We start from the raw sequence: 25101 nt of genomic DNA on the forward strand, positions 1-25101 counted from the left end.
ATATAAAGACCTCTACTTCTCCCTGTATTGTTTCATGTCTCCGAATTTCTCATTTCTAGAGAATGCACATTGCAGAAGTATCTTTTAAAACCATCCTCTCTCCACAGCAATTTTAAGTTTTGTGGAAAGCAATACCATTATGTGCTGCCAATATAGAGATTATGGCTCTTAACTGCTGCAAAAGGAATCTGCATTTGGCTTTTCTAAACAATGAAAAGGACTGGCTGAAATCAGATACAGAATGTTAAAACCTCTGTTTCCCCTAAAGGCCTTCTCTATTACAGTACCTTTTCCTCTTGGGGGACACCTACACCTGCTTATTAAGCACATAAACTGGTTACTAAACAAATCAATATCAACATTTTCTGAAAGGCAGTTTCTAACTCAATAAAATGTTCTTTATTGTGTTTTGGAGTGACTCAATTACAACCTTTGCAATATCAGGTTCTGAAGAAATCAAGTTACAAAATCTGGTCATTGCAGCAGGGCCATCCAGCATCCCATCATCCATATTGATGTCAAGAACCTGGGCCCCCATCTCAACTTGCAATTTGGCTACACTCAGGGCCTCCTAAAGAAGAAAGTCAAAAAACAAAGCAATGGTCAGTAGAAAAAAGCCTTGTCATTCTCAGGATAACATTTCACTTCTCCAAAATTAGCATGCAACCAAAAATTTAAACATTTCTAAGACATCCCATAAGCAAATAAGGAAATGGTCTGTGAAGTACAATAACAGGCAGAAGTTGCTAGTATGGTACAACTGATAACTCATTTGTTCTCAAAAACATGACACCAGAGACCTAATGTGCTGGTAGCGTCACTGAATTTAGACAATGGTCACATGCTTAATTGAATGCTTTAAGATTTGCATGGTAACAAGCCCTTCTGACTGCTAAAGATTACAGGAAAACAGTCTCTGCGATTGTATGAACTAAGGGTCTTGCATCACAAGATGTTTTATAACACAATGTACTCCATTTTTGGAGGTTGTTCAACATTTTTTCCAGCTGCAGAATAATCGTCAAGTGTTAAGAAGGAAATACTAAAGCTTTCCCTTCAGCCCACATAATTATCTGAACACCCATGTCTGTTTGCTTTCTCTTTTTTGTCACTCTGCAGACTGGGCAGACAAAAAAGAAAATGGTTTTTAGTTGCTCACAGTTCCTAACAACCTGTGTTTAAATCTCTCTTTACTTGATAGGTCTAACCTGCTTCATAACTTCTAAGAGCTTAAGAGTCAAACTTCCTGAAAAACAAACTAAGGCTTTAATTTTGATTGCATCAACTAGAACAGCAAAGCATGCTTTGAGGCAGTCTCAGCTCTCAAGAAACATCACTTTACTGTTTGTTTGAATGTTATCAATCTACACCAGTAAGGAAGGAGCCCTCCAGCTTTTTCATTTCTCCCTGCAGCTGTTTCAAGAAATCAATTACTTTCTAAGCACCTTTTTCTGTAGCAACTCTCATGTAGCATGCTGGAGCAAATGATCCAAGTATCTAAAGATTAGATGCAATCATAGCACTGACTAGGATTGGAGAAGGGAGGGAAAGAGAGTGAGGGCTGCACAGCGCCACAATCCATCCCAAATCAGTTGTATCTCACATAATGGAAGAAGGGATTACACCCTTTCCTTCCTCCTTCCTCTGTAAATCCCCCCCTAGATACAGCACAGACCAGGACATTTTCTAAACCACCACCAACTGTGTAACCTAATTAAAAATGGAAAGTCATGTTTCCTATAACACTTGTCAAAAAAAAAAAAAAAAAAAAGCCCTTGTAAAACCCTTCTCAAATTTCTTAGAAGCTGGTAAGCACAGAAACAAAGGACAGTGAGAAAGTAAATTCTCCTTGTTTTCTTACTCTTGTAACTGATGCAGAATAGCGCTTTGTGCCAGCAAAACAAACAACTAACAACACAGTGCAATGGAGCATCAGCTATAAAGATTACTGTTAAAATGTATACTTCATAGTTGCCTGCCATGATGAGTTTAGCAAACTTCTGTGATCCTGCAACATTGCAGCGTTCGCCAATATTAACGAAGTTGGTGTACGGCCCAATCCTGAATGGCTCCAGACCTTAAAGAGATATATTTGAGCATATTTTTAAAAACAGAAAAGAAAAAACTGTATAAGAAAGACAAAATCCCTTTTCTAAACTGTGAAATAGAGGTATTTCTCCAAGAATAGTGATTTCTCAGCACATCAGGATGTGCACAAATCTAATAAGTAACTAGCGAAGAAATGCAATGAAACAGCTTCCAACGCATATACCAAAGGTTTCTGTCCTTCCTCAATGATAGTCAATAATTCATCCAACCCACAAAAAAAAATAACAGCCTTTGACCAATATAAAATGACATGCAGCTACGATTCTGTGGGCATCTATGTGTATGCACATACACACTTTCTCTCAACTCACAGCTATGTTATCTCATGACTCTACCACCACGGGAGAAGCAGCTCACTGAACTGACTAACAAGGACAGCTCTTAACCACATACCCAAGCTCAGAGAAACAAGCTAAGTGGGACCATCGGGTAGCAGGCAACTCAGAGGCAAACAAACCTTACAGAAGAAAACAAGCTAATGCACAAAACCATAGGTTAACCATGATTTAACTCATGCTAAATCAATTTGACTTTTGAGATTAAAATACCAGACCCAAAGACTTAAAAGAAGGCCTGGCTGAGGAACACAGAGATCTAGCCTTTGCTAAAACAAAAGACATTCTAGACCTGGATGTATTGCTGAAACACTGTCCCAGTACGACTGGCTCAACACCTGAGGTGACACAGGGCAGCTCCCACAGCAGGTAAATTAGGATCTTGTCCCAGCCGCACCCAAATTACCTGATCTCTCTGTGCTTGACCCTACCCTGTTGCAAAGTGAGGACAAAGATACCCACTCACTACTACAAAGTGTCTGAGCTTGCAGAGTAAAATATGCTGGCTTGGTTCCATTACACAAGACTGTAATAAAATTTTACATTAATCCTTTGACCAAAGCAGTAAGATTTAGATCTGGTTATACAACATAAGCTTGCTGGATTCAGGCAGAAGCAGAAGCTCATAGCACTGTTCTGATCAGCAGAAAACAGTGAATAAATTTATAAAGGAAGGTCGCATGAGTTACGAAGCTCAAACTGTTACACTCCATTTTACCTGACAGCAGCATGTATCCTTGAGAGAGAGAAGGTGGAACACGAGGCTTACAGAATTTCACAGCTTCGGCAATTTTCCTGAGTTACAGAAAGAGGAAAGTAAAGTTCTCGATTAAAGTTAAATCACTCCAGACAAGACTTACACAGAATATTCTAGATATATACCTACATGTCCAATTTAGCCCTGTCACAGAGAAGACCAATTAGCTCATTTCATTTTGTGTGGCCAAAGGCAAAAACATACTCCCAGAAGATCCCATCATAGCTATTTGCAGGGAATGTACAAAACTAAAGATTTACCAAATATAGAACATGAGACACTATGCCAATGGGATACTTGATGGATATCAGAACCAGTCCTCAACCATACTGACTCTTACTGTATTCATTATTGGCTGAGCTGAGCAATTGCCGATGATTATGAGGGGCAAAAAAAAACCAACCAAGGGACACTGTTCTGTGCTGAGACACATCTTTCTCAGATGCCAGAACGACTCATGGTGTTCACGTTCACTTTCTTTTCACTCCAGTCAGGAGCGACACATGGTGTCCTCTACATGTTCACATACCACCCCCTTCCAGTGTGTATCAGGCTAAAAATTAATCACAAGGGCCCCTTCTCTTTCAAGCCCGGGTGGAAAAGGGAGGGTTTCCCACTGACCTACTTCCAGTAAGAAAGATACAAAATGCTCCTTCTGACTGGTCAGGACTAGCATCAGCTGTACAGCACCCCCAGATCTCCTGTTTAGACATTTCACCCCAAAACCACAAACCTTCCTTCCACCATCAAACAAAACCGTAAGTTTCACCTTGCAGCTAGGAGTGCCAGGAAGAGAAAGAACGTACAGCGTAAGAGAGCAAAGATGGGACATCTGTTCTATCCAATGGTAAAGAGGGAAGAGTAAGTCCAAAACAATTTCAGATGACAAAACAGCAGAGGTATAATCCTTCTTTGAACCATGCCTCTACTATTGTTCACAATACACACAGCTACAAAAGCCAGGTTATTTCTACTCCATATATCGCTGCTATTGGCATTCAAGTGACCCATTTTTTCAGGAAACTTTAAGACAAGCCATAAAACACTGCTCCACTGAAGCAGCACTTAATTTACTTCCAATGCATCAGTTGTAGCTTGTGAGATACCTGATATGTGCTGGTGTAGTACCACAGCAACCTCCAACTATGTTGACCAAACCATCCAAAGCAAAAGTCTGTAAAAGGAAGGGAAAGGGAAAACTTGTTTCACATTAATAAAGGTATCTTTTATACTTTTTTTTTTCTCTCCATATGTTAAGCAATTCAGGGGGAACACAAGAAAAAAAAATAATTAAAAAACAATCAGTACTATTTCTTCTCTTTACGATTTATTTTGAGATGTGGATTCTCAAGGCTAACCAGCAATTTCAACATGTAATTTTAGGAAACTACACTTGAAACTGGTCTGTTTTATACTGAAGCCCCAAACGAAAATTTGGATGAGTATCGAAGACTAGTTGTACAGCATTATAAAAGGGAACTAACATGCAGCAGACACTGCGTTCTCACGGACAGACTGCACATCCAGCCACACAGTTCTGTCTTGCACAGATCAATTGGCATGTGGAAGGACACCCTGCACTGGAAGACCACCACCAACAGTGGTTCCTATACACACAACTCTCCAAAATTCTGCCAAGTTCATAAAAACTGCTCAGCTTTTTGAACAATTCCCAAATGTAACAGTAAGAACATAGGAGTACAAACGAGCAACATCCACAGATCAAGCTGCAGGAAAGCTATTTAGTGTAGGACATGAAAGTAATTAAGGTTTTCAGAGTTTCCTAAATAGTTTTTCCTAATCTGATATCTCAAATCAGTATAATTCAATAAATTGTCTATAAACAATCCAAAGCACATACAGAGCCACCTGAGGGAAAAAACAAAACAAAACACAATACTCTAACAAATACGCATAAAATATAAGCAAAGAATTCTTGTCTAGTACTATGTTAGCTATGACACACGAGAAATATTTCATACCTTTATATGCTTGGCAGTCACTTCTGGAGTTTCATCATAACCACCAAAAGTATTGGGAAGACCTTGAAACATAATTTTACTAGTATTACAATTTATTTAAAGCCCACAAGGACAGAATTAAATTCCATAAAAGACATATTTAAAGTAGCTACACTTGTATGAAGACTAAAATGCCTCACCACCTTTGCGATCATTACTCAACAGATTAACAACTACGCGAGAGAGCATTCTGGGTTCACCATCATTGAACTAACAACAGTTACTTTCAGTAGTCTAAAATACTCTTAATCTCTTTTTAACAATAAAAACAATCATCTTTTCTAAGCTAATTCAACTCTTTCATTGCTAATGACATGGAATGGCTTAGTTACATTTCATCTGCCTGTAAGCGTAGAAACATGTGCACCAACACACCTGCGTTGGGGTAACAGATGACATAGGCTGTCGTACATTTTCCAATTGTTTCAATGAAAGGTCGCATTTCAACTGCTCCTAAAGCACAATTTAAGCCAATACTGGAAAATAAATTTTCAGAAATTATTTTGAAGTAAAAACACCTTTTACACACAAACCAGATGAATGGTAGTGCTGGCAACTGCTAACGCCTGCAATCATCTACGACAAAACCAACCTGATCTCCAATTTCTTTAATCATCATCATCAATACAGCAAGACTGTGCAAAACGAGAACCCTCAGGTGGAAGAAAAGTGGAAGGAGGAAGGGGGCTGGACTGAACTGAACTGGGAACAGTAAATCAAGATTTCATGTCAAAATCCAGGAGGGAAGTGCCAGCATTTTGACAGCAACTGCAGCAACACGACGACTCAGTATTTTCTGGGTGAGAGAGAGAATAAGTAGAATGAGAATGATAGACTGGAAAGGAGCCTTGTGCTACATGAAGAAATACAAAAAAAAAAAGGTTGAAAAAGTAAGACCTTCAAGCCGCTAACTCATTTTCTTTAAAAATTATACATAAATTATGTCAAACTTGGAAGAAACCAAGTGCCTCCCCCAAGATGCCTCATGGCAGCACTAAGCTTGGGCAACTGAATCTGCTACATCTTAGTAACCAAGACAGCACTACAGCAGAAGTATTTTTGCATGAATAAGCTTCTCAAACAACTTATCAGGACATGAGGTACAATCATGTTTTCTTTATTCAATGACAGATACATAAATGTGACTTACACTCAAAATGTCTACATTGATATTAAAAAAGGAAATTTCTCTTTCAGAAAGTATGTAAGAGCTCTTTTACACGTCTCCTGATCTCTCTGCACCATTCTAGAAACTATCTTATGAGCACGGCAAAACTCAAAAGCTGATCACAGTGGTGCTGGAAGAGGAAGACGTAAAAATGCTTTGTCCTTTCCTTGAATAACCATCTCAGAGAGGATGCAAGCTAACCCACTGTGAAACAGGGATGGTAACAACCACATCTCCCACCTAACTGAGCCACAGAGGCTGCCTCAGAGGTAGCTAAGTTAATAAAGTGCGCGTATGCCCACTTACAGTTTCCCAGAGATCAAAAGCAATAAAGCCCTGCACAGGACTGGGAGCACAAAATGGGTTTTCATTTTTTTTCCTGTTTCCAAGGAGTAGGCAGGGGCTTGGCAACTGCACAAGTAGTAGCAGTAAACGCTTGCAGCCAGATTCACTTGTTGGACAGAATGACAAATCCTTGAGATGAGGGGCTCACAGCAACATCCAATCCCAGGTCCTTGAATATCACAGTCACATACCAAGACCAAACAATACACAAACCTCTTCTTCCAATAGCTTAGGAGTGGGTTGTTTGGGTTTGGTTTGTTGGGGTTTTTTGGGGCAGGAGCTTATATGGTTTTTTTCAAACAGCTACTCTACCTTCAAAGTGCTTTTTCTAATGCATCTTATACAGGTCATTCTATTTAAACAGAAAAACTTTGAAAGAAGCCTTTTATTCTCATTTCCCTATTTGATGTTTCCATACATTTAAATGCTTCATACAGAACCCCTGGATACAAACAGCATGCACAGGGAATACATTAATTACAGCAATGAGGTTCTGGAATTTGTTTCAAAGTGGGGGCTCATGCCTCAGGATTTTTGAAGCAAAGCAAGGTAAGAATGGTTAACAAGCCCAGTCCTCATCAAATGCGGATGAATGCAATGTATTTCCTACTGTTAAGCCACTCAATTTACAAGCTTCCAGCTCACACTCCCCATGCCCTCTTTTTAAGTTCTCCCCTGTAATAGGCAGCTTCACCTCTCCCTTCCACATTTCATATCCATCTGACTGGTTCCGAGTACAAACTCACCTGTCACTCTTTACCTCACCTTATCAGAGAGATACCGTAAAAGCAGCTAGCACACTCAGCAAGCAACCACTTCTTGGTGTTCTCACTTGACTTAGTGGTACTGGCCCTCCAGACTGCCTGAATGATTACCCACTACAGGTGCTCCTGACAAATAATGTATCTATGAACACAACACCATCCAAGCACTACCCATTTCAAAACTGCCAAGTCAAACTATGCACAGACACGCACACTCATTCAGAAACAAAAAGCAGCTTCTGTGGCCAGTATCGTTTCCCCACAGCACTCAACAGCATCATGAAAGAAAACATTTGAGAAAAGCAAACCATTAACCATGCCTTAAGAGCCAGCAGCCTTGAACCAGACTGCTGGTATGCTATCACTGCTACCCTAGTGTAATAACCATCACATCCTCATTTTAAACATCACCTCTCTTGCTCATGTCTTCACAGCAGACACACATCAGCTCCTGTGAAAGCTAAGGCTGCAGAGGACCCTTGGGACCAGAACAAACACCATATTAGGGCCCTAAACTCAGCGTACATCTCTTTAGTGCTACCAGAGTAGAAACGATCACAGGATCTGAAATAACAAGAAGGGAACTCATGCTACATCTGAGCACCTTTTATAGCAAGCGGCTTGCCATGCATCTTTCAACACTTCCTAAGCACAGTTCACAGGTTTCTCAGCTACTACCTATATCAATCAGATACAAATCGCATACTTTTTAGGTGGGTCTCCAAACCAAACTGGCTTTAGGACAACACATCACCCTAAAGAGGACATACAAAACCCAAATGGAAACATGTGAACATGTATAACATGATCCCCAGGATACCACTATTAATCAGCTTTTTCACAACTCCAAAGCCACTCTGTACCAATTTGGCAACAGAAACAACATTAAACACAATCTGCTCCCACAACTAAAACCCTTCTGCCACAGTGCCGTATAGCAGCCTTTGCATAAATGAGAAACAGGCCCTAAGCATTCAGACCCATAAGATAGCTTTCACGAAATATGGTTCAATACATTCTTGACTTCTGCTCCAGTGCCTTTCTCTCCTCTTCAGACGCAAGAGAGTTATAAGCAAGATTATCCGAGACAGACTCATGCCAAATATGGATCACTAGGCTGTGATGCTGAGAGGAGGACTCAACTACCACTCTGTTCCAAAAGGCTCCATATGTCACTTCTGGAGCACCGTCTGGTCTGGGAAAGTAGAGCCTCAAGGGCAGTCAGGAAAGCTGTGAATGCAGTCTTCTGCTTTTGCATCACTGAGATGACAGATTGCGTGTTTTAGCTGGAATTTTGTTGTAAAAACAAACAATGGCTCATCACAATGTTCATGGCATGTGAATTAAATGTTTTAAGTTAGAATATTCTAGGAAAAACACACCTATTTCCAGTGTAAGTTTTTGTGTGAAGAACCAACCTGAGAGAAGAAACAGTAAAGAGGGAAGAGGAGGCAAAGAGGTAGAATAGGGCATAGGAACACAGAAGAATAGAGAAACGGTACTCAAAATAACATGCAAAACCTTGCACAACAGCCAAAAATCTGCTGTATTACGCATTTTCACAGCTCAATCTCATACTTACTTCAACTTTTCTGCCTGAACAGAAAAGAATGCAAGTAAATGGAGGCATCAGGAGCACTCAAAACAACAATGCATATCCCTGAGAAAACACTGAGGGAATATATACATTTTTGTAAGAGTTCACTAAAAAGAACACTGGAATGAAACTTAGGATTTGCCCTTTCAAGCCACCCTGAAACATTTTGAGCTGGCATTGCTTCCCTCTAAGAAAGAGATGTAAGTCCTGTCCATACCAGGAATTAGCTCCTTCACAATCTGATACCGTAGGAGATGACAAACTACAGTTTCAGAATTATTTTTTTTAATGCTTTGACCTAATTGTGATTTCAGCAGCTGTTGCAAACACAAACCCCCTGATTATTTACAGCAACATTTTAAAAATTCAGCTTTCTTTGGAAACATAATTTCTGCTGAGGGAATGATGGCAGAACATGTTAGCAGTGCAAGTGATTAAATATGATCACAGTAAGTATAGCTTCCATTTAGCTGCAAGCAAGGTGTTAAAATAGAAAACAATCACAATCTACAGATAACTTAACAGAAAGACACATTTCCTTACCAAAGTGGCTTCGTATGGGAAACACTAATGACAAACGCTTCTCCTGTCTGGCCTGAGAGAGTACGCCCACTCTTATCCACAATGGTTCCAGAAACCTAAATATAAATTGAACACAGAGAAAGGAGAAGAATTAAATTAACAATAAAAGAATTTAAATTACTGAGCTGCTAAAAGTCAAAGCAGAGGGACCTGTGCTCCACTCAAACTGATGAGGCACAACCCAAACAGGAAAATTAAATCCTTATAGGATTAAATATTTAGCTAGAGGAAAGGCAAACCTTTGACCAGTCTTCTTTATCTCTCTCCCCACCTTGGAGGGAGAAAAAGAAAAAAAATTACAAAGAAAGAAAAAAAGAAGAGAGAAAACTACCATGAGCCATTCAGCAACAGGTAGCATTAGCACCATGGTTTCGTTCTGATGATGGCCTCTGAACCAAACTGCAGTGGTTACCCATTTAGGCAGCTATCAGTAGTCACAGCTCCTCTCCTCCTCACCCTCCCTACCTCCCTCTTTCAGTCATTTCAGGTCTCAGGACTGCTATTAGGTTGTTTGGCAGTGGTTGGTGGGGGGATGGGAGAGGAGGGGCTGGCCTTAAAAACAAGTTACTACTTTTGCCCCAAGGGAGCATCAGATGTTGCAACTTCATAGTGGAGACAGAAGTCTTAACCTATATAATTGTAACTCTTTAGTTCTACACAGAGTAGATGTACAAATAATAAATAATGTCTTGACCCCAACTAACAACTACAAAGTTGAGAATTCAGGAGGCGTTTGAATGACGCAGGAAAGCCTTCCCAAGCTTACAAATCTTTTTTCCAGGAGATGGAATGAGTTTAGAAGACTCCATGCAAAGGTTAATTCATTATTTACTCCAAAACATTCATTAATATTGCTGCTACTTTCCTTCAAACTATTCAGTCAAGGGATGTGACCAGTGGAATGCTAGAGAGAGCTGTGCTAAGTGTTGTACTTCTCAACACAACCGAACTGGAAAGGGAGCAGAGAATGAGATAACCAAGTTCACTGACCACTCTGTTCAGGACAACGAAGACAAAAAGTCAACTCTGTATAACCAGAAAACTCCCAATGCTAACTGACTTGAATGATAAAAAAAGTGGAAACTCATTGCTGAACAAGTATAAAGTAGTGAACACAGGAAAAATTCTACATAATGACACTCCAAACTAGTCTTTACTGCTCAAGAAACTAATCTGAGTAACAAAAGAAAGATTTACGAATGCAATTTCAAAGCTCACTAGCAGTAAAATAAAATGTCAGGAACTATGAAGAAAGAAATGGACAAAGCAGAGAACATCACTATGCTATCATACAAATCCTTGATGTCTGCACTTTGACTGCTGTATGCTATTCTAACTCCCCTCTGACTTGAGGAAGTGGAAAACAAAAAGGTGACAAGAATAATGAATTAATGGTACGGACCGGTAAACAGACAAGGACTCTTCAGATGAAAAATGACAACTAACGGAGGCTCTCAGAGGACTATAAATGCCATGACTACGGAGCAAAGGGAACACGGAACAGCTGCTCACTGTCACTTTCAAGAGACAAATGGCAAGACACAAAAGAAGTTATCAGGTGGAATGTCCAAAAGTAAGCAAACTTTGAAACCAGCACATTTATAAGCTGCAAAAGTTACTGACAGATTTTTTCATGGATGCCTGGGTCCCACACAGGTTTGAAAACAGGTTCAAGGAACGAGTAAACACATTCAACAAAAGAGTATGAACAGATACAAACTGCAGATCAGAAAGCCTGAGCTGCAAACTGCAGAAAACTGGAAGAATACATCAGAACTTTCAAAACAAGCTTAATCTTTCTCTATATTCATTCCTACACATTCATGAGTGCCCACTGTCTGAAAAAGACATGTCAGAGAAAGAATATGGAGTTAGACCTTTTCTGACTTCAAATGGCCATTCATACTCTACTTGAAAATATGACAGAATTTGCTTAATTTCATCCTTGAAGCACTGGTTCTTATTACCTTTAAGACTGCAAGCCTGAAAAAAAAAGAAAGTCATCATCAGACCTTTTCCTGGGGAAATACATAGAATGAACACACATTGGAATGAAGTCATTCACTAGTCTTCAGATTGATAGGCTGGACAGTTACCCAAGGCTGATTTCATAAAGCTCTTCACATAAGAGTTTTTCCTTTCACAATCACGTGAAAAGGGTACATTTCCGTGATACTTATTTCCTTCATTTCATAGAATCACAGAATGGTTTGGGTTGGAAGGGACCTCAAAGTCCATCTAGTTCCAACCCCCTCTGCCATGGGCAGGGACACCTTCCACCAGACCAGGTTGCTCAAAGCCCCATCCAACCTGGCCTTGGACACTGCCAGGGAGGGGGCAGCCACAGCTTCCTTAGGCAGTCTGTGCCAGTGTCTCATCACCCTCAGGGGGTGAAGAACTTCTTCCTTGTATCTAGTCTAACTCTGCCCTCTCCCAGCTTCCAACCATTAGCCCTCGTCCTATCACTGCAGGCCCTTGTAAAAAGTCCCTCCCCACTTTTCCTGTAGGCCCCCTTCAGGTACTGGAAGGTCACTATAAGGTCTCCCCAGAGTCTTCTCCTTTCCAGGCTGAACAAGCCCAGCTCTCTCAGCCTGTCCTCGTAGGAAAAGTGTTCCAACCCTCTGACCATCTTGGTAGCCCTCCTCTGGGCTCACTCCAACAGCTCCATGTCTGTCTTGTGTTGGGGGCTCCAGAGCTGGACGCAGTACTCCAGGTGGGGTCTCGCAAGGGCAGAGTAGAGCGGCGGAATCACCTCCCTTGACCTGCTGGCTGCACATCTTTTGATGCAGCCCAGGATACGGTTGGCTTTTTTGGGCTGCAAGTGCACACTGTTGGCTCATGCTGAGCTTCTTGTCAACCAGCACTCCCAAGTCCTTCTCCCCAGGACTGCTGTCAATCCACTCATTTTCCAGCCTGTATCTGTGCTTGGGATTATCCCGACCCAGGCGCAGGACTTTGTACTTGGCCTTGTTGAACTTCATGAGGTTAGCATGGGTCCACATCTCCGGCCTGTCAAGGTCCCTCTGGATGGCCTCCCTTCTCTCCAGTGTGTTGACTTTGCCACACAACTTGGTGTCATCGGCAAACTTGCTGAGGGTGCACTCAATGCCGCTGTCCATGTCGCTGACAAAGATGTTAAATAGCACCGGTCCTAGTACCGATCCCCAAGGAACACAGCTTGTCACTGGTCTCCACTCAGACATCGAGCCATTGATCACAACTCTTTTAGTGCAACCTTCCAGCCCATTTCTTATCCACTGAATGGTCCATCCACCAAATCCACATGCACAAGTCCAGACAAATGACATCAGTTGCTCTTCCCTTGTCAACTGATGCTGTAACTCTATCATAAAAGGCCACAAGATTCGTCAGGCAGGATTTCCCCTTGGTGAAGCCAAGCTGGTTGCCACCAATCACCTCCACATTTTCCAAGTGCCAAAGCAGAGCCTTCAGGAGGATCTGCTCCATGACCTTGCAAGGCACAAAGGTGAGACTGAGCAGCCTGTAGTTGCCCGGGTCTTCTTTTTTTCCCTTTTTGAAGATGGGGGTGCTGTTTCCCCTTTTCCAGTCAGTGGGCACTTGACCAGACTGCCATGACTTCTCAAGTAAGACGGAAAGTGGCGCAGCAATTTGGTCTGCTAGCTCTCTCAGAGCCCACAGATAGATCTCATCAGGTCCCATGGACTTGGAACCTTCAGGTTCTTTAGATAGTCACAAACCTGCTCTTCACTTACAGTGGGCAGATCTTCCTTCTCCCAGTTCCCACCTTTGGCTTCTGCAACTTGGGCAGTGCAGCTAGAGCCCTTGCTGGTGAAGACTGAGGCAAAGAAGTCATTGAGAACCTCAGCCTTCTCCATTTCCCTTGTGACCAGAAACACTTTAAATGTGTTTCTTCAAATGTGTTTTTTCTAAATGTCTTCTAAATGTGTTTTTTCAAAACACTATCATCAACTGACATCTCAGAGAGTTAACAAATCAAGCTTAAGCATACATAAAATATTAAATAAATAATATATACTTACGAATACGGGTCGGGGAGCATACTCTTCCTTGAACAACGTCTGGAGTGCAAAAAGAGCTGCCTATAGAAAAATAAGTTGCAAAATATTAATGGATGTTTCAGGAGTTCTTCAGTTCATTGGGTTTTTTGTTTGTGTGGGTTTGCTTTTTTTTAATGTATTTTTTATGGGTTTTTTATGCAACTTGCTACCTCATATGGTCAGCACAAACTTACTACACTCAAGAGTTTTTACCCTTACCGCTAACATGTTCCAGATGTTCCAAAACACATTTTGGTAACAAGTAGAAAGGAAGTACCATGGAGTAACCAAACAAGACCAAGACTACTCCGAAACCCTCATCAGCATTACTTCTCCCTCTCATCTGCAGCACAACACTGAATCCAGCCACGGTGTATGTACTGTTCTGAGTACACTGCCTCAGTGCCAGCCCTGCAGCATTAGTAGTGATGTATTGTAGTCAAGGGGGTTGGGTTCGGTATTGGGTTCGTGTATATTTGTATATATTCTATTATTTTCTTATTTATATTCTTTACCTTTTCTTATTATTGTTATTGTTTCATTAACGCTATTTCAGTTTTCTTTTTCAATCCATAAGCCTCTCTCCCTTATTCTCTCTCCTTTCCCCTTCTGGGGAGGGAGAGGTCAATAGAGAGCATCTGTCATTTGTCAGTGGCCGGCCCAGCCCTAACCCATGACAGATACACTGCCCTTGAATGTGTTTAGAAATGCAGTTTGCAAAAGAGTCTAATCACCACAAATTTTAACAGTGAGGACTGCAGTGACCTCTTGGAAGGTCCTGAAAATCTCCTGCCTCCCTAGGGTAAGAAAGTTCCATGTGAACATTACCTCAGCAGTATGTCAAGCCTATAGGATCCTAGCGAAACCTCCATGATGACTCGTCAAATCTGCAAAGGGCAAGTCATGCCACTGCACATGTTAATCTGTCTGTGGCAAAAGTCTAAAGAAATATGCTGTGCACATACCCAGCCAGACTTTTCCACGTAAAATTGCAAGGCAGTTCTAAGCACCCTAACAACTCCACCACCTGCACTGAGCAATTATTAGATAAAGGAGGTGTCAAAATCACATGAGTTGTGGCATATTTCAACATTTTATTCCTCTTATCTTACCATTCTAATCCTCTACTCCCAATTGTTCTTTTTTAAAGCTGATGGCAGTGTGTGAGAGTTTCCAAAAACCACACATTTTAACAGGACTGTCTTATAAGCCTTCCCACACCTGCAATCAGATACACTGGACATTCCCTCTCCAGAGTGCAACACAAGCATCCTTTGGACAGACATGCTTACCCTGAAATATACAAGCATCAGATGCATTTGGAGATGTTTTGCAACACAGCAGAGCTCCTGGGAATAAAAAGACAGCTGGCACAGACAGCCAAAAAGATACTAACGGCACATATTAAAAAGCAAAAAAAAAAACCTCTGGAAAAGGCTTATTAAAAACCATCTCCTTACATTCTACCTGTACACTACTGACTGAAGAATCTTTTCATGTATTTAGTAAGCAGTAGCTGATCGCTTACAAGTACTATGTTGAATTTCCTTAGGTAGTACACCAAATACTTATATTACTGAGTATTTTTTTTCCAGGAGTCTCACCTTGGCATTGGCTGTATCAAATATGGTTTCCACTAATAAGATATCAACTCCTCCGTCCAAAAGTCCTTTGGCTTGTTCTTTATAGGCTTCAACCAGTTCATCAAAAGCTGTGAAACAGGAATTATGTTAATTCCATCTGCAGGTATCTCTTTCAAAACCATCACCTAAGTTAAATAACTTGGTGGCTACAAATACCTACTTATGTTCCTGTAATCTGGTCTCTCCACAGATGGTGACACAGAGAGTGTCCTGTTTGTTGGACCCATGGCTCCAGCAACATATCTCCTAATTCCTAAACCAAGACACACACAGAAGAAAAAAAACTAAAATAAACAAACAAACAAAAAATCCCACGCACAAAACAATTTACCTCTGCTTTTACAATGACAGCCATCTCAATGTAAAAAACCTCCAAGGACACCAAGACATATATATTATTCAGAGATGAAGAACTATAAAACAGGAAACTCCTGTCTCAAATGAAGAGTTTGATCAGTACAAGATTACCCAGCACTGCTGACTTTTTTGTTTTAATCCTATCCAACAAGATGCTCAGTGTAAACACACAAGCCAGAAGAACATCTACGAAAAGGTAATTGGCTCAATTAATTTTTCTTCCAAGTATCATTTGTCTCTGACACAGGAAGCTGCATTCAGTTACTTTAAATGCACAGCACAGAACTGCCCTGACATTTTTCACTAGATAACCTGATTTGAATATTCTGGCATGTGTTCGTAAAAAATCCCCGCTTTTTTTTTTTTTTAAGGCATATTTCAAATCTTACATTTTTATTGCATACTATGAATCACACCAGTAAAGTGTTATCTGGACAGCAGCAGCAGCACTGTTCACTTGAAATACAGTTTTATGCCAGAATACATGAGGAAATTACTTGTCTTTGAAAGACAGCACTGTTTACAGCAGTGTAAGTGAACTATAACCCTCTCACATACAACCTGGAAGATAAAAGACTGTACATTTACAGATGACTGTCACATACTAAGCACATTCCAGTAGCAGTTGTTGAGTAAAGTCAAACCACGAGACTCACACTAGGAGTAACTGGCCATCAGCTATCCTAATTCTGTAGTACAAAGATTTGCGCCGTACAAACCTAAGTAACTTGCAACAGTCTCTGCTGAATTTGAAAATACATCCGGAAGATGCATAACGCCTGCAGTGTAAAACAGGAAGGCACAGGACAGCCATCCCACAGCCACACCAAGCACCAAATCCTGCAAACATGCTGACATTAGTGTAGTATGAATAGAGGTGTGAAATTGCTACAGTGCCTAAAATGAAGAGAGTGTGCCTGTCTGCAAGTTATATCCCTGTGATGTAAATCATCAAGCTATCCTCTAGATAGCAACATTTCAAAGATTGTAGCAAGACAGTCAAACCCACAAATGACTAAGAAATTAAAATAAATATTGCTTACCTGTCTGAGCAGTTACATCATCTGCTGCTTTTCTGGCCACCTGTGCAGAGATTCTGTTTAACCGGTATGCCTAGAACAATTACAGAAAACTATCGAGTAACCTTTAGTTCAGTACAGCATAACTCATCCTGAAAGAAACACAACACTTCCATTCAGTAGCTCACAGTACGCTCTGAAAGCTCCTTAACCCACAAAAATACATACAAGCACTAATACAAAACTTCAAAAGGAACAGGTCTATACACCTCAGCAACAGTTACACAGCAGGTCTCATCCCATGTACACCCCAGACTATAGCTGCTAATCATAAAATTCCATTCTTCGTTTCTTTCACTTCTGCTGAAGTCAACAGAAGCTGAAGAACAGTATTTGAAGACAAAATTAACCAACTTTTAAATTCACTTTTTATTCAAGTAGCATATTTCCAAGTATTTTCTTTCACATATTTCTCAAATTCTCAAAACACCACATAATAGTGAACAGGTATGACAAATGCAAGCTTGAAAGGACTTCTACATACACCAGCACAAACAACACACAAATAGCACCCAGGCAAAAAGCAGTTCCATTGCAGCATTTGGTAAGTTGGAAGGAATGAAGTAAAACATCCCTGTTCACAGAACAGATACATTCTGCGAACGTTCAACCAAAATCTAGGACAAATTGGTATTCCCTGTGCCTTCGTCAACAAAACGCACACTACGACTGTCACACACAGCAAGTACAATTGTTCACAGCAGTAGAAATGAGCTACAACTCCATCACGTGGCTCAAGAGGCAGCATGCAGTCAGCAAACACAATACCAATGGACTCTGCGACTAAGCTAATCTTGGCTGCTGAGACAAAAATCTTGATTAATATTTTAATGTGTAAGTAGTTTAGCATTCTTACCAAATGCGCAAGACCATAGTCTGCTTGCGCAACTCCTGTGCTGCTGAAAGTGTTAGTTTCAATGATGTCAGCACCTGACAGCAAGTATTCCTGCAAGACATGAAAGAAAAAACAACTCCAAGACCTCCAGAACTGAGATACGGAATGAAACCAACCGAACTACTTTGCCTCAGTTAGTTGATAAAAAGTCACAAATCATCTCCTAATTCAAAGCAGACTGAACTCTGAAGGCCTTACTCAAAGGCACAGCACCAAAGCAATGGAAGTGTTCCATGTAACCAATTTCCAAAGTTTTATTGTCAGCCATACCTTCTATTAACAGGTGAAATTTATAGTCACCTCAACCACTGAGTCCAGCACCTGGAACACATCCTAGATTTTTGCACAGGGACATGGTTGGACATAGTCCAATTGCCATCAGCAAGCAAGGGCTGCTGTGGGCAGGCACAGAAAAGGTATCAGTTAAACAATACAGGATTTAAACATTCTGAAGGGAGTCATATAGCACAAGACAATCCCAAGACAGAATACAAGCTTAGGAGAATTATGTTTTGTGCAGATCACATTTGAAGTTTAACTAATGGCCCAGATTCACAAAACAATTAAGCCTTCTGCTCCATTTTGACTCTAATTCCCACTGAAGTAAAGCGAAAACAATGCAAACTGAAATGTTTCTGCAGATTCTAGTCTGTGTTTTTACAATGTCTATCAGTCACCCTCCTCTCTCCTTAATGCCTCTTTTTGATCAGGTTAACCCTTAGGAGAACCATGGCATATTCAAGAAAATTAAGACATTTGAAGTGCCAGTAAGTCAAAAATACTGATGTGACCACGAAGATTTACCTGATGGTCACCAATGCAAGTGAGCTAATTGGTGACATCAGGATTAGAAGCAGCCTGGGCTGCAGTGATCAAGCACTGGTGGAGTTCACATCCTGAGGGACATTGGTCAGGCAGAGTAAAGTCAGGACTCCAAATTTCAGGAAAGCAAATTTCCAGCTCTTTAAGGAGTTAGCAACCCCTGGAAAACTGCCCTCAGGGACAAGGGACCAGAACAGAGCTGGCAGATCTTTAGCGACGTTTTCCATAGAGCGCAAGAGGTCTCAGGCAAGAAAAAAAGAAATCATGCAGGCAAGGTGTGGTGGTTTGGCCCTGGCCAGATACCAGGTACCCACCAAAGCCACTCTATCACTCTCACCCCCTCAGCTAGACAGAGGAGAGAAAATAGAACAACAGGCACATGGGTCAGATAAAGACAGTTTAATGAAGCAAAAGCCGCATGTAGAAGCAAAACAAAAGATCTTATTCTCTACTTCCCATCAGCAGGTGATGTCCAGCCACTTTCTGGGAAGCAGAGCTCCGGTACGCGTAGCAGTTGCTCCGGACAACAAACGCGAAACAAATGTCTCCCCCTTCGTCCTGTTTTCCCCAGCTTATATTGCTGAGCAGACATCATGTGATATGGAATATCCCTCTGGTCAGTCTCGGTCAGCTATCCTGGCTATATCCCCTCCCAAGTTTTACCCACCCCCAGCCTACTGGGGAAATGTTGGGGAAACAGCCTTGATGCTGCATGAGCCCTACTCAGCAGTAGTCAGAACACTGGTGTGTATCTAGCTACCACTGCACAGCACGGTGAGGGCTGCATCTGAGGCAGACCCATTACAATATCCACTCCTTATTCCATACCATTTGTGTCATGCTCAGGTACCACATAATTTAATGCACATCCTTCTTACCAAGACTTACAACTGAAGCTACATACTTAAAACTATCTTTATTGCCAACAGAGATTTATAAATTCTCATTAACTACTATCCCTTGTCCTTTATCAGACAGATAGTCTATTTTTTTCCCCAGATCTACAACTTGGGACCCATCTGTCAAGATGAGCATTCAGGACAGGAGAACCAGTATGTTCGATTGTTGGGCACCAGTGCCAGCTTCGTTTTGGTCATCGCTGTACTCTTCTGGTTCTTCGCAAAACTCTCCCTTCCTCAGTCCAGGTCACTCCTGCTACATTACTTTCCTACAACACACAAATTACTTCTCGGCAAAGGTTAAGTCTCCTTGGGGCACACATCGGGTCTCCCCATCCTTCTGCATTACCCACTAAGTACACCCAGGGCCTTGAGCAAAGACAATCCCATGAATGGGTTTGCTTTTCCCCATGGGAGGAGCAACCCACACCCCTTTCCCAGCCACTTTCTTGTACGCACTACAGGGACTTTTTCTCCTCCCACAGTATGCAGAGGTTTTGTTTGGGCAGAACCAGGACTGTTAGCAGATCCTCTGGTGTTAACTAGCCAAGTGGCTTCTGCTAAATGTGTGTCCCAGTGCTTCCATGCCCCATAGCCCAATGCTTTCAACATAGTCTTTAACAGTCCATTATATAATTCAATCTTTCCAGAAGCTTGTGGGTGATAGGGGATGTGATATACCCACTCAATGCCAAGTTTCTTTGACCAAGTGTTTATTAGGTTATTTCGGAAATGCGTCCCATTGTCTGATTCAATTCTTTCTGGAGTGCCATGTCGCCACAAAATTTGCCTTTTGAGGCCTGAGATGGTGTTTCGGGTAGTGGCATGGTTTACAGGGTATGTTTCTAGCCAACCAGTAGTTGCTTCCACCATGGTGAGTATGTAGCACTTGCCTTGATGTGTACGTGGCAGTGGTCCAATATAGTCAATTTGCCAGGCCTCACCATATCAAAACCCCAGCCACCGCCCTCTATTCTAGGGAGATTTTACTCGTGTGGCTCGCTTGATTGCAGCACATGTTTCGCATTCATAAGTAACCTGCATAATGGCCTCCGTGGTCAGGTCCACCCCTTGATCACAAGCCCATCTCTATGTTGCATCTCTTCCTAGATGTCCGGATGTTTCATGGGCCCATCGAGCTACAAATAGCTCACCCTTACGCTCCCAGTCCAGGTCCACCTGAGCTACTTCAATATTGGCAGCCTTGTCTACCTGTTCATTGTTTTGATGTTCTTCTGTGGCACAGCTTTTGGGCATGTGAGCATCTACATGACGTACCTTTGGAGTCATGTTTTCTACACAGGCAGCAATATCCTGCCACAGTGCAGCGGCCCAGATGGGTTTACCCCTGCGCTGCCAATTAGTCTTCTTCCACTGCTGTAACCAACCCCATAGGGCATTAGCCACCATCCAGGAATCAGTATAGAGAGAGAGTACTGGCCACTTTTCTCTCTCTCCACAATCTCCAGGGCTAGTTGGATAGCTTTTACTTCTGCAAACTGACATGACTCGACTCGCCTTCTCCTTCAGCAGCCTCAATAACTTGTCGTGTGGGATTCCACACAGAAGTTTTCGACTTCCAACAGTTTCCTACCACACAACAGGATCCATCCGTAAACAAAGCATAACGCCTTTCATCTTCTGATAACTCATTATATGGTGGTGCCTCTTGGGCATGAGCCATCTCCTCAGGCAACGCTCCAAAATCTCTGCCTTCTGGCCAGTCCATGATTTCTTCCAGGATTCCTGGACAGTTGGGTTTTCCCAGTCGAGCTCATTGGGTAATCAATGCTACCCACTCACTCCATGTAGCACTGGTTGCATGATGCGTAGAAGGCATGTCTCCTTTGAACGTTCAGTGTAACACAGGCAATCGTGGTGCCAAGAGGAGAGATGCTTCTGTACTAACAACTTCTGAAGCAGCTCGAACCCCCTCATATGCTGCTAGTATCTCCTTTTCAGTCGGGGTGTAGTGGGCTGCTGATACTCGATAGCCTCGGCTCCAAAACCCTAATGGTCGACCTCGGGTTTCTCCTGATGTTTTCTGCCAGAGGCTCCAGGTGAGACCATGCTCCCCAGCTGCAGTGTAGAGTACATGTTGCACAGTTGGTCCTGTCTGGACAGGCCCAAGAGCTACCGCATGAGCTATTTCCTGTTTGATCTGCTCAAAGGCTTGTTTTTGCTCAGAGCCCCACTCAAAACAGTTCTTCTTTCATGTTACTCGACAGAGGACTCACAAGCTGACTATAACCTGGAATATGCATTCTCCAGAACCCCACAAGGCCTAGGAAAGCTTGTGTTTCCTTTTTGTTAGCTGGTGGAGACATAGTTGCTATCTTGTTGACCACCTCCATAGGCACATGACGACGTCCGTCCTGACATTCTATTCCTAAGAACTGAATCTCCTGTGCAGGTCCCTTAACTTTGTTTTTCTTTATGGCGAAGCCAGCTTTCAGAATTTGAATTACTTTTCCCTTCTCAAACACTTCTTCTGCCTTATCGTCCCACACCATGATGTCATCAATGTATTGTAAACGTTCAGGGGCATCACCCTTTTCCAGTGCAGTTTGTATTAGTCCATGACAAATGGTAGGGCTGTGCTTCCACCTCTGGGGCAGTCGATTCCAGGTATATTGGACACCCCTCCATGTGAAAGCAAACTGTGGCCTGCACTCTGCTGCCAAAGGAATTGAGAAAAACGCATTGGCATTATCAATCATAGCATACCACTTTGCTGCCTTCAACTCCAGTTCATATTGGAGCTCTAGCATATCTGGTACAGCAGCATTCAATGGTGGCGTCACTTCGTTCAGGCCACAACAGTCTACTGTCAACCTCCACCCTCTGTCAGACTTTTGCACTGGCCATATGGTGCTATTAAAAGGTGAATGAGTCTTGCTGACGACTCTTTGTCTCTCCAGCTGATGAATCAACTCATGGATGGGAGCCAAGTAGTCTCGGTTGGTGCAATATTGCCGTCAGTGCACTGTCCTGGTAGCAATTGGCACCTGCTGTTTTTCAACTTGCAGCAGTCCCACAACAAATGGATCCTCCAAGAGGCCAGGCAGGGTAGATAGCTGTTTGATCTTCTCGGTGTTCACAGTGGCTACACCAGAAGCCCCTAGATATCCCTTTGGGTCCTTGAAATACCCTCTCTTGAGGAAGTCTATACCAAGGATACAAGGGGCCTCTGGGCCAGTCACAATGGGGTGTTTTTCCCATTTGTCCCCTGTTAGGCTCACCTCAGCCTCCAGATAATTCTTGGCATCCCCTTGTCACTCCTGAGATTCAGATGGGTTCTGTGCCCCTGTACCCTGATGGCACCACCGTACACTGTGCACCAGTATCTACTAAAGCTTTATACTTCTGTGGGTCTGATGTGCCAGGCCATCGGATCCACACAGTCCAGTATAGTCGGTCACCCCTTTCCTTCTCCTGGCTGAAGGCAGGGACCCTCTATTCCTGCTCCTCATCAGAATATTCACTGTCTGACCTTTGCAGTGCCAGACCAGAAGTTCCCTCACCAGGATCAAGGGAGGTGATCTCAGTTCTTCTATGTCTGGGAGATCGTAGATTGCCTTCTTGTGTCTTTGCAGAAACTACACTGACACCCTTCTTGGGCGATCCCTTCTTAACAGGTGTCTTCCCTCTCAGTTCACGTACATGGGCTTCCAGCTTGGAGGTGGGTTCACCACCCCACTTCATGTCCTCCCCCTGGTCATGCAGGAAAAACCAGAGTGCACCACATGGCATACGTCCGGGGCTTCCTTTCCCTCTGACCGGCACAGGAGAGGACTGTCTTCTTGGGGCACCCCGATAGCTAAGGTGCTGTCCCGTAAGAATGAGGTACACAGATTTTCTTCACAGTTTCGGAGCCAAGCAGATACTCTTTCCACAGTTAGTGTATCCATATCTGGGTAATACATTGAAGTCAGGCTGCTAGAATATGACACAGAGGCACTTTGAACCACCTTCCTCCACATGGCCCGTGGGCACCGGACGTCCTCTGGATCTTTGGGGACTTCATCTTTGTCCAGATTGCTGTAGATGATTTCCAGCACTGCTAGTTCTTTCAGGTACTGGTTGCCTTCATCTGCGGTAGTCCACTTTTCTGGTGAGTTTGCAAGATCTTCCTTGAATGGATATCTTGCCTTTACACTTGAGAGCAGCCATCTCCAGAGACTACAAATTGCCGTCTTTTCCAATTCCTCTCTCAATTCCCCAGTCTCTAGCAAGGGATCCCAGCTGCTGGGCTTCCCTACCTTCCAGCTGCTGACTGTCGGCCCCGTTATCCCAGCATCGGATCATCCAGGCAGCAACCTGCTCACCCGGCTGGCAGCTGTAATCTTTCCGCACGTCTCTAAATTCTGATGAGGTTAAGGACCGAGTAGTTTCCGCTTCCTGTTTGATTTCTCTTACTTCCTCCTCTGGTTTCTTTGTTGAAGGACTGGCTTCTTGATCAGATACTTCTTCCTCCCTTGTTAACTGAGGATATGGACCTGTTGATTTCCTTACCCACTGTTTCTTCTTCACTACTGGGGCAATCACTGTAGTTGTTGTTTGTGTTCCTGTCTCAGCCATGGTGTCTTCAGATGTAGTTTGGGTCCCTGCCTCAGCCACAGTCCTCAGAGTATTGAACTGTGGCTCGATAGGCACAGGCCAGGCCACAACACAGAGCTCGAAGCTGCTGGTTTTCATTGGGTAGGTAAGGCACCTTTCTATCAGGTGGTGCGTTAATTTGCCAGGATCACTTGCCTGTTCAGGTGTGAAGTCCCAGGTTATGGGAGGCGATAACCATCCTAAGAATATGCCCAAATCCTTCCACACACCCTGCCACCCAGGCACATGCCACCTCAGGGCACTTTCAGTGTTGTCTGACCCAAAAGCTGTCTTCTCTTATACCAGGATGATGCAAGATTCCACAAAACCCATACCATGCCAAAAGTATTAATAAGTAGTATTAAACAACTCACATAAGGGTGAACGACAACCTTGGAAGCCTGCATAACAAAGTCATCCACATCAATTTCAGGTAGGGAGAGGGAGATGGACTCTCTCATCTTCTCCACAATACAGCTCCTGAAGCACAACAGGGCCATCAATACCAGGACAGAGCACATAGCTACTGTTTGTGCTAGCATGCTCCCAAGCTCCTTCATCCTCCCCACAAAATAGTTTCCCCAGCACAATAAAGCCATCAATGTGAGACCAAAGCACACAGCTACTGTTTGTGCTAGCATGTTCCCAAGCAGAGCAAAATAAAGAGACAGGCATCTCAGCTAACAAACTCTGTGACCTGCGTAGGAGTTTGCCACTTAATAGCTACTACAGCTACAGCACACTTAATGCAAAACTGCCATTATCGTGCCCCACATTGGGCGCCAAAAAGACTGTGGTGGTTTGGCCCTGGCCAGATGCCCACCAAAGCCACTCTCACCCCCTCAGCTGGACAGGGGAGAGAAAATAGAACAACAGGCACATGGGTCAGATAAAGACAGTTTAATGAAGCAAAAGCCGCATGTGGAAGCAAAACAAAAGATCTTATTCTCTACTTCCCATCAGCAGGTGATGTCCAGCCACTTTCTGGGAAGTAGCGCTCCGGTACGCATAGCAGTTGCTCCGGACAACAAACGCGAAACGAATGGTCCCCCCTTCGTCCTGTTTTCCCCAGCTTATATTGCTGAGCAG

At 42.7% G+C, this 25101-nt stretch overlaps 2 protein-coding genes across 2 annotated transcripts in view; both read right to left on the reverse strand.

Annotated features, from left to right (window-relative positions):
• MTR (5-methyltetrahydrofolate-homocysteine methyltransferase) overlaps nt 1-25101 on the reverse strand; it is a 63302-nt gene that overhangs the window by 28582 nt on the left and 9619 nt on the right. The window contains exons 3-14 of the mRNA XM_086460959.1: nt 17654-17743; nt 16762-16831; nt 15522-15614; nt 15323-15429; nt 13701-13760; nt 9640-9734; nt 5598-5698; nt 5184-5245; nt 4308-4375; nt 3163-3239; nt 1965-2077; nt 431-571 (exon numbers count right to left, since the gene is read on the reverse strand). Of these exons, the coding sequence (XP_086317085.1) occupies nt 431-571; nt 1965-2077; nt 3163-3239; nt 4308-4375; nt 5184-5245; nt 5598-5698; nt 9640-9734; nt 13701-13760; nt 15323-15429; nt 15522-15614; nt 16762-16831; nt 17654-17743 (1077 nt within the window). The remainder of the gene's footprint in view (nt 1-430; nt 572-1964; nt 2078-3162; nt 3240-4307; nt 4376-5183; nt 5246-5597; nt 5699-9639; nt 9735-13700; nt 13761-15322; nt 15430-15521; nt 15615-16761; nt 16832-17653; nt 17744-25101) is intronic.
• On the reverse strand, nt 22870-24653 carry LOC147415960 (uncharacterized). The gene is given in 4 exon segments (XM_086461830.1): nt 22870-23255; nt 23258-23613; nt 23615-24269; nt 24272-24653. Coding segments are annotated over 4 exon segments (1779 nt in total).

Source organism: Leptosomus discolor, chromosome 2 (genome assembly GCF_034619465.1).
Source record: "Leptosomus discolor isolate bLepDis1 chromosome 2, bLepDis1.hap2, whole genome shotgun sequence".
Lineage (NCBI taxonomy): Eukaryota > Metazoa > Chordata > Aves > Leptosomiformes > Leptosomidae > Leptosomus > Leptosomus discolor.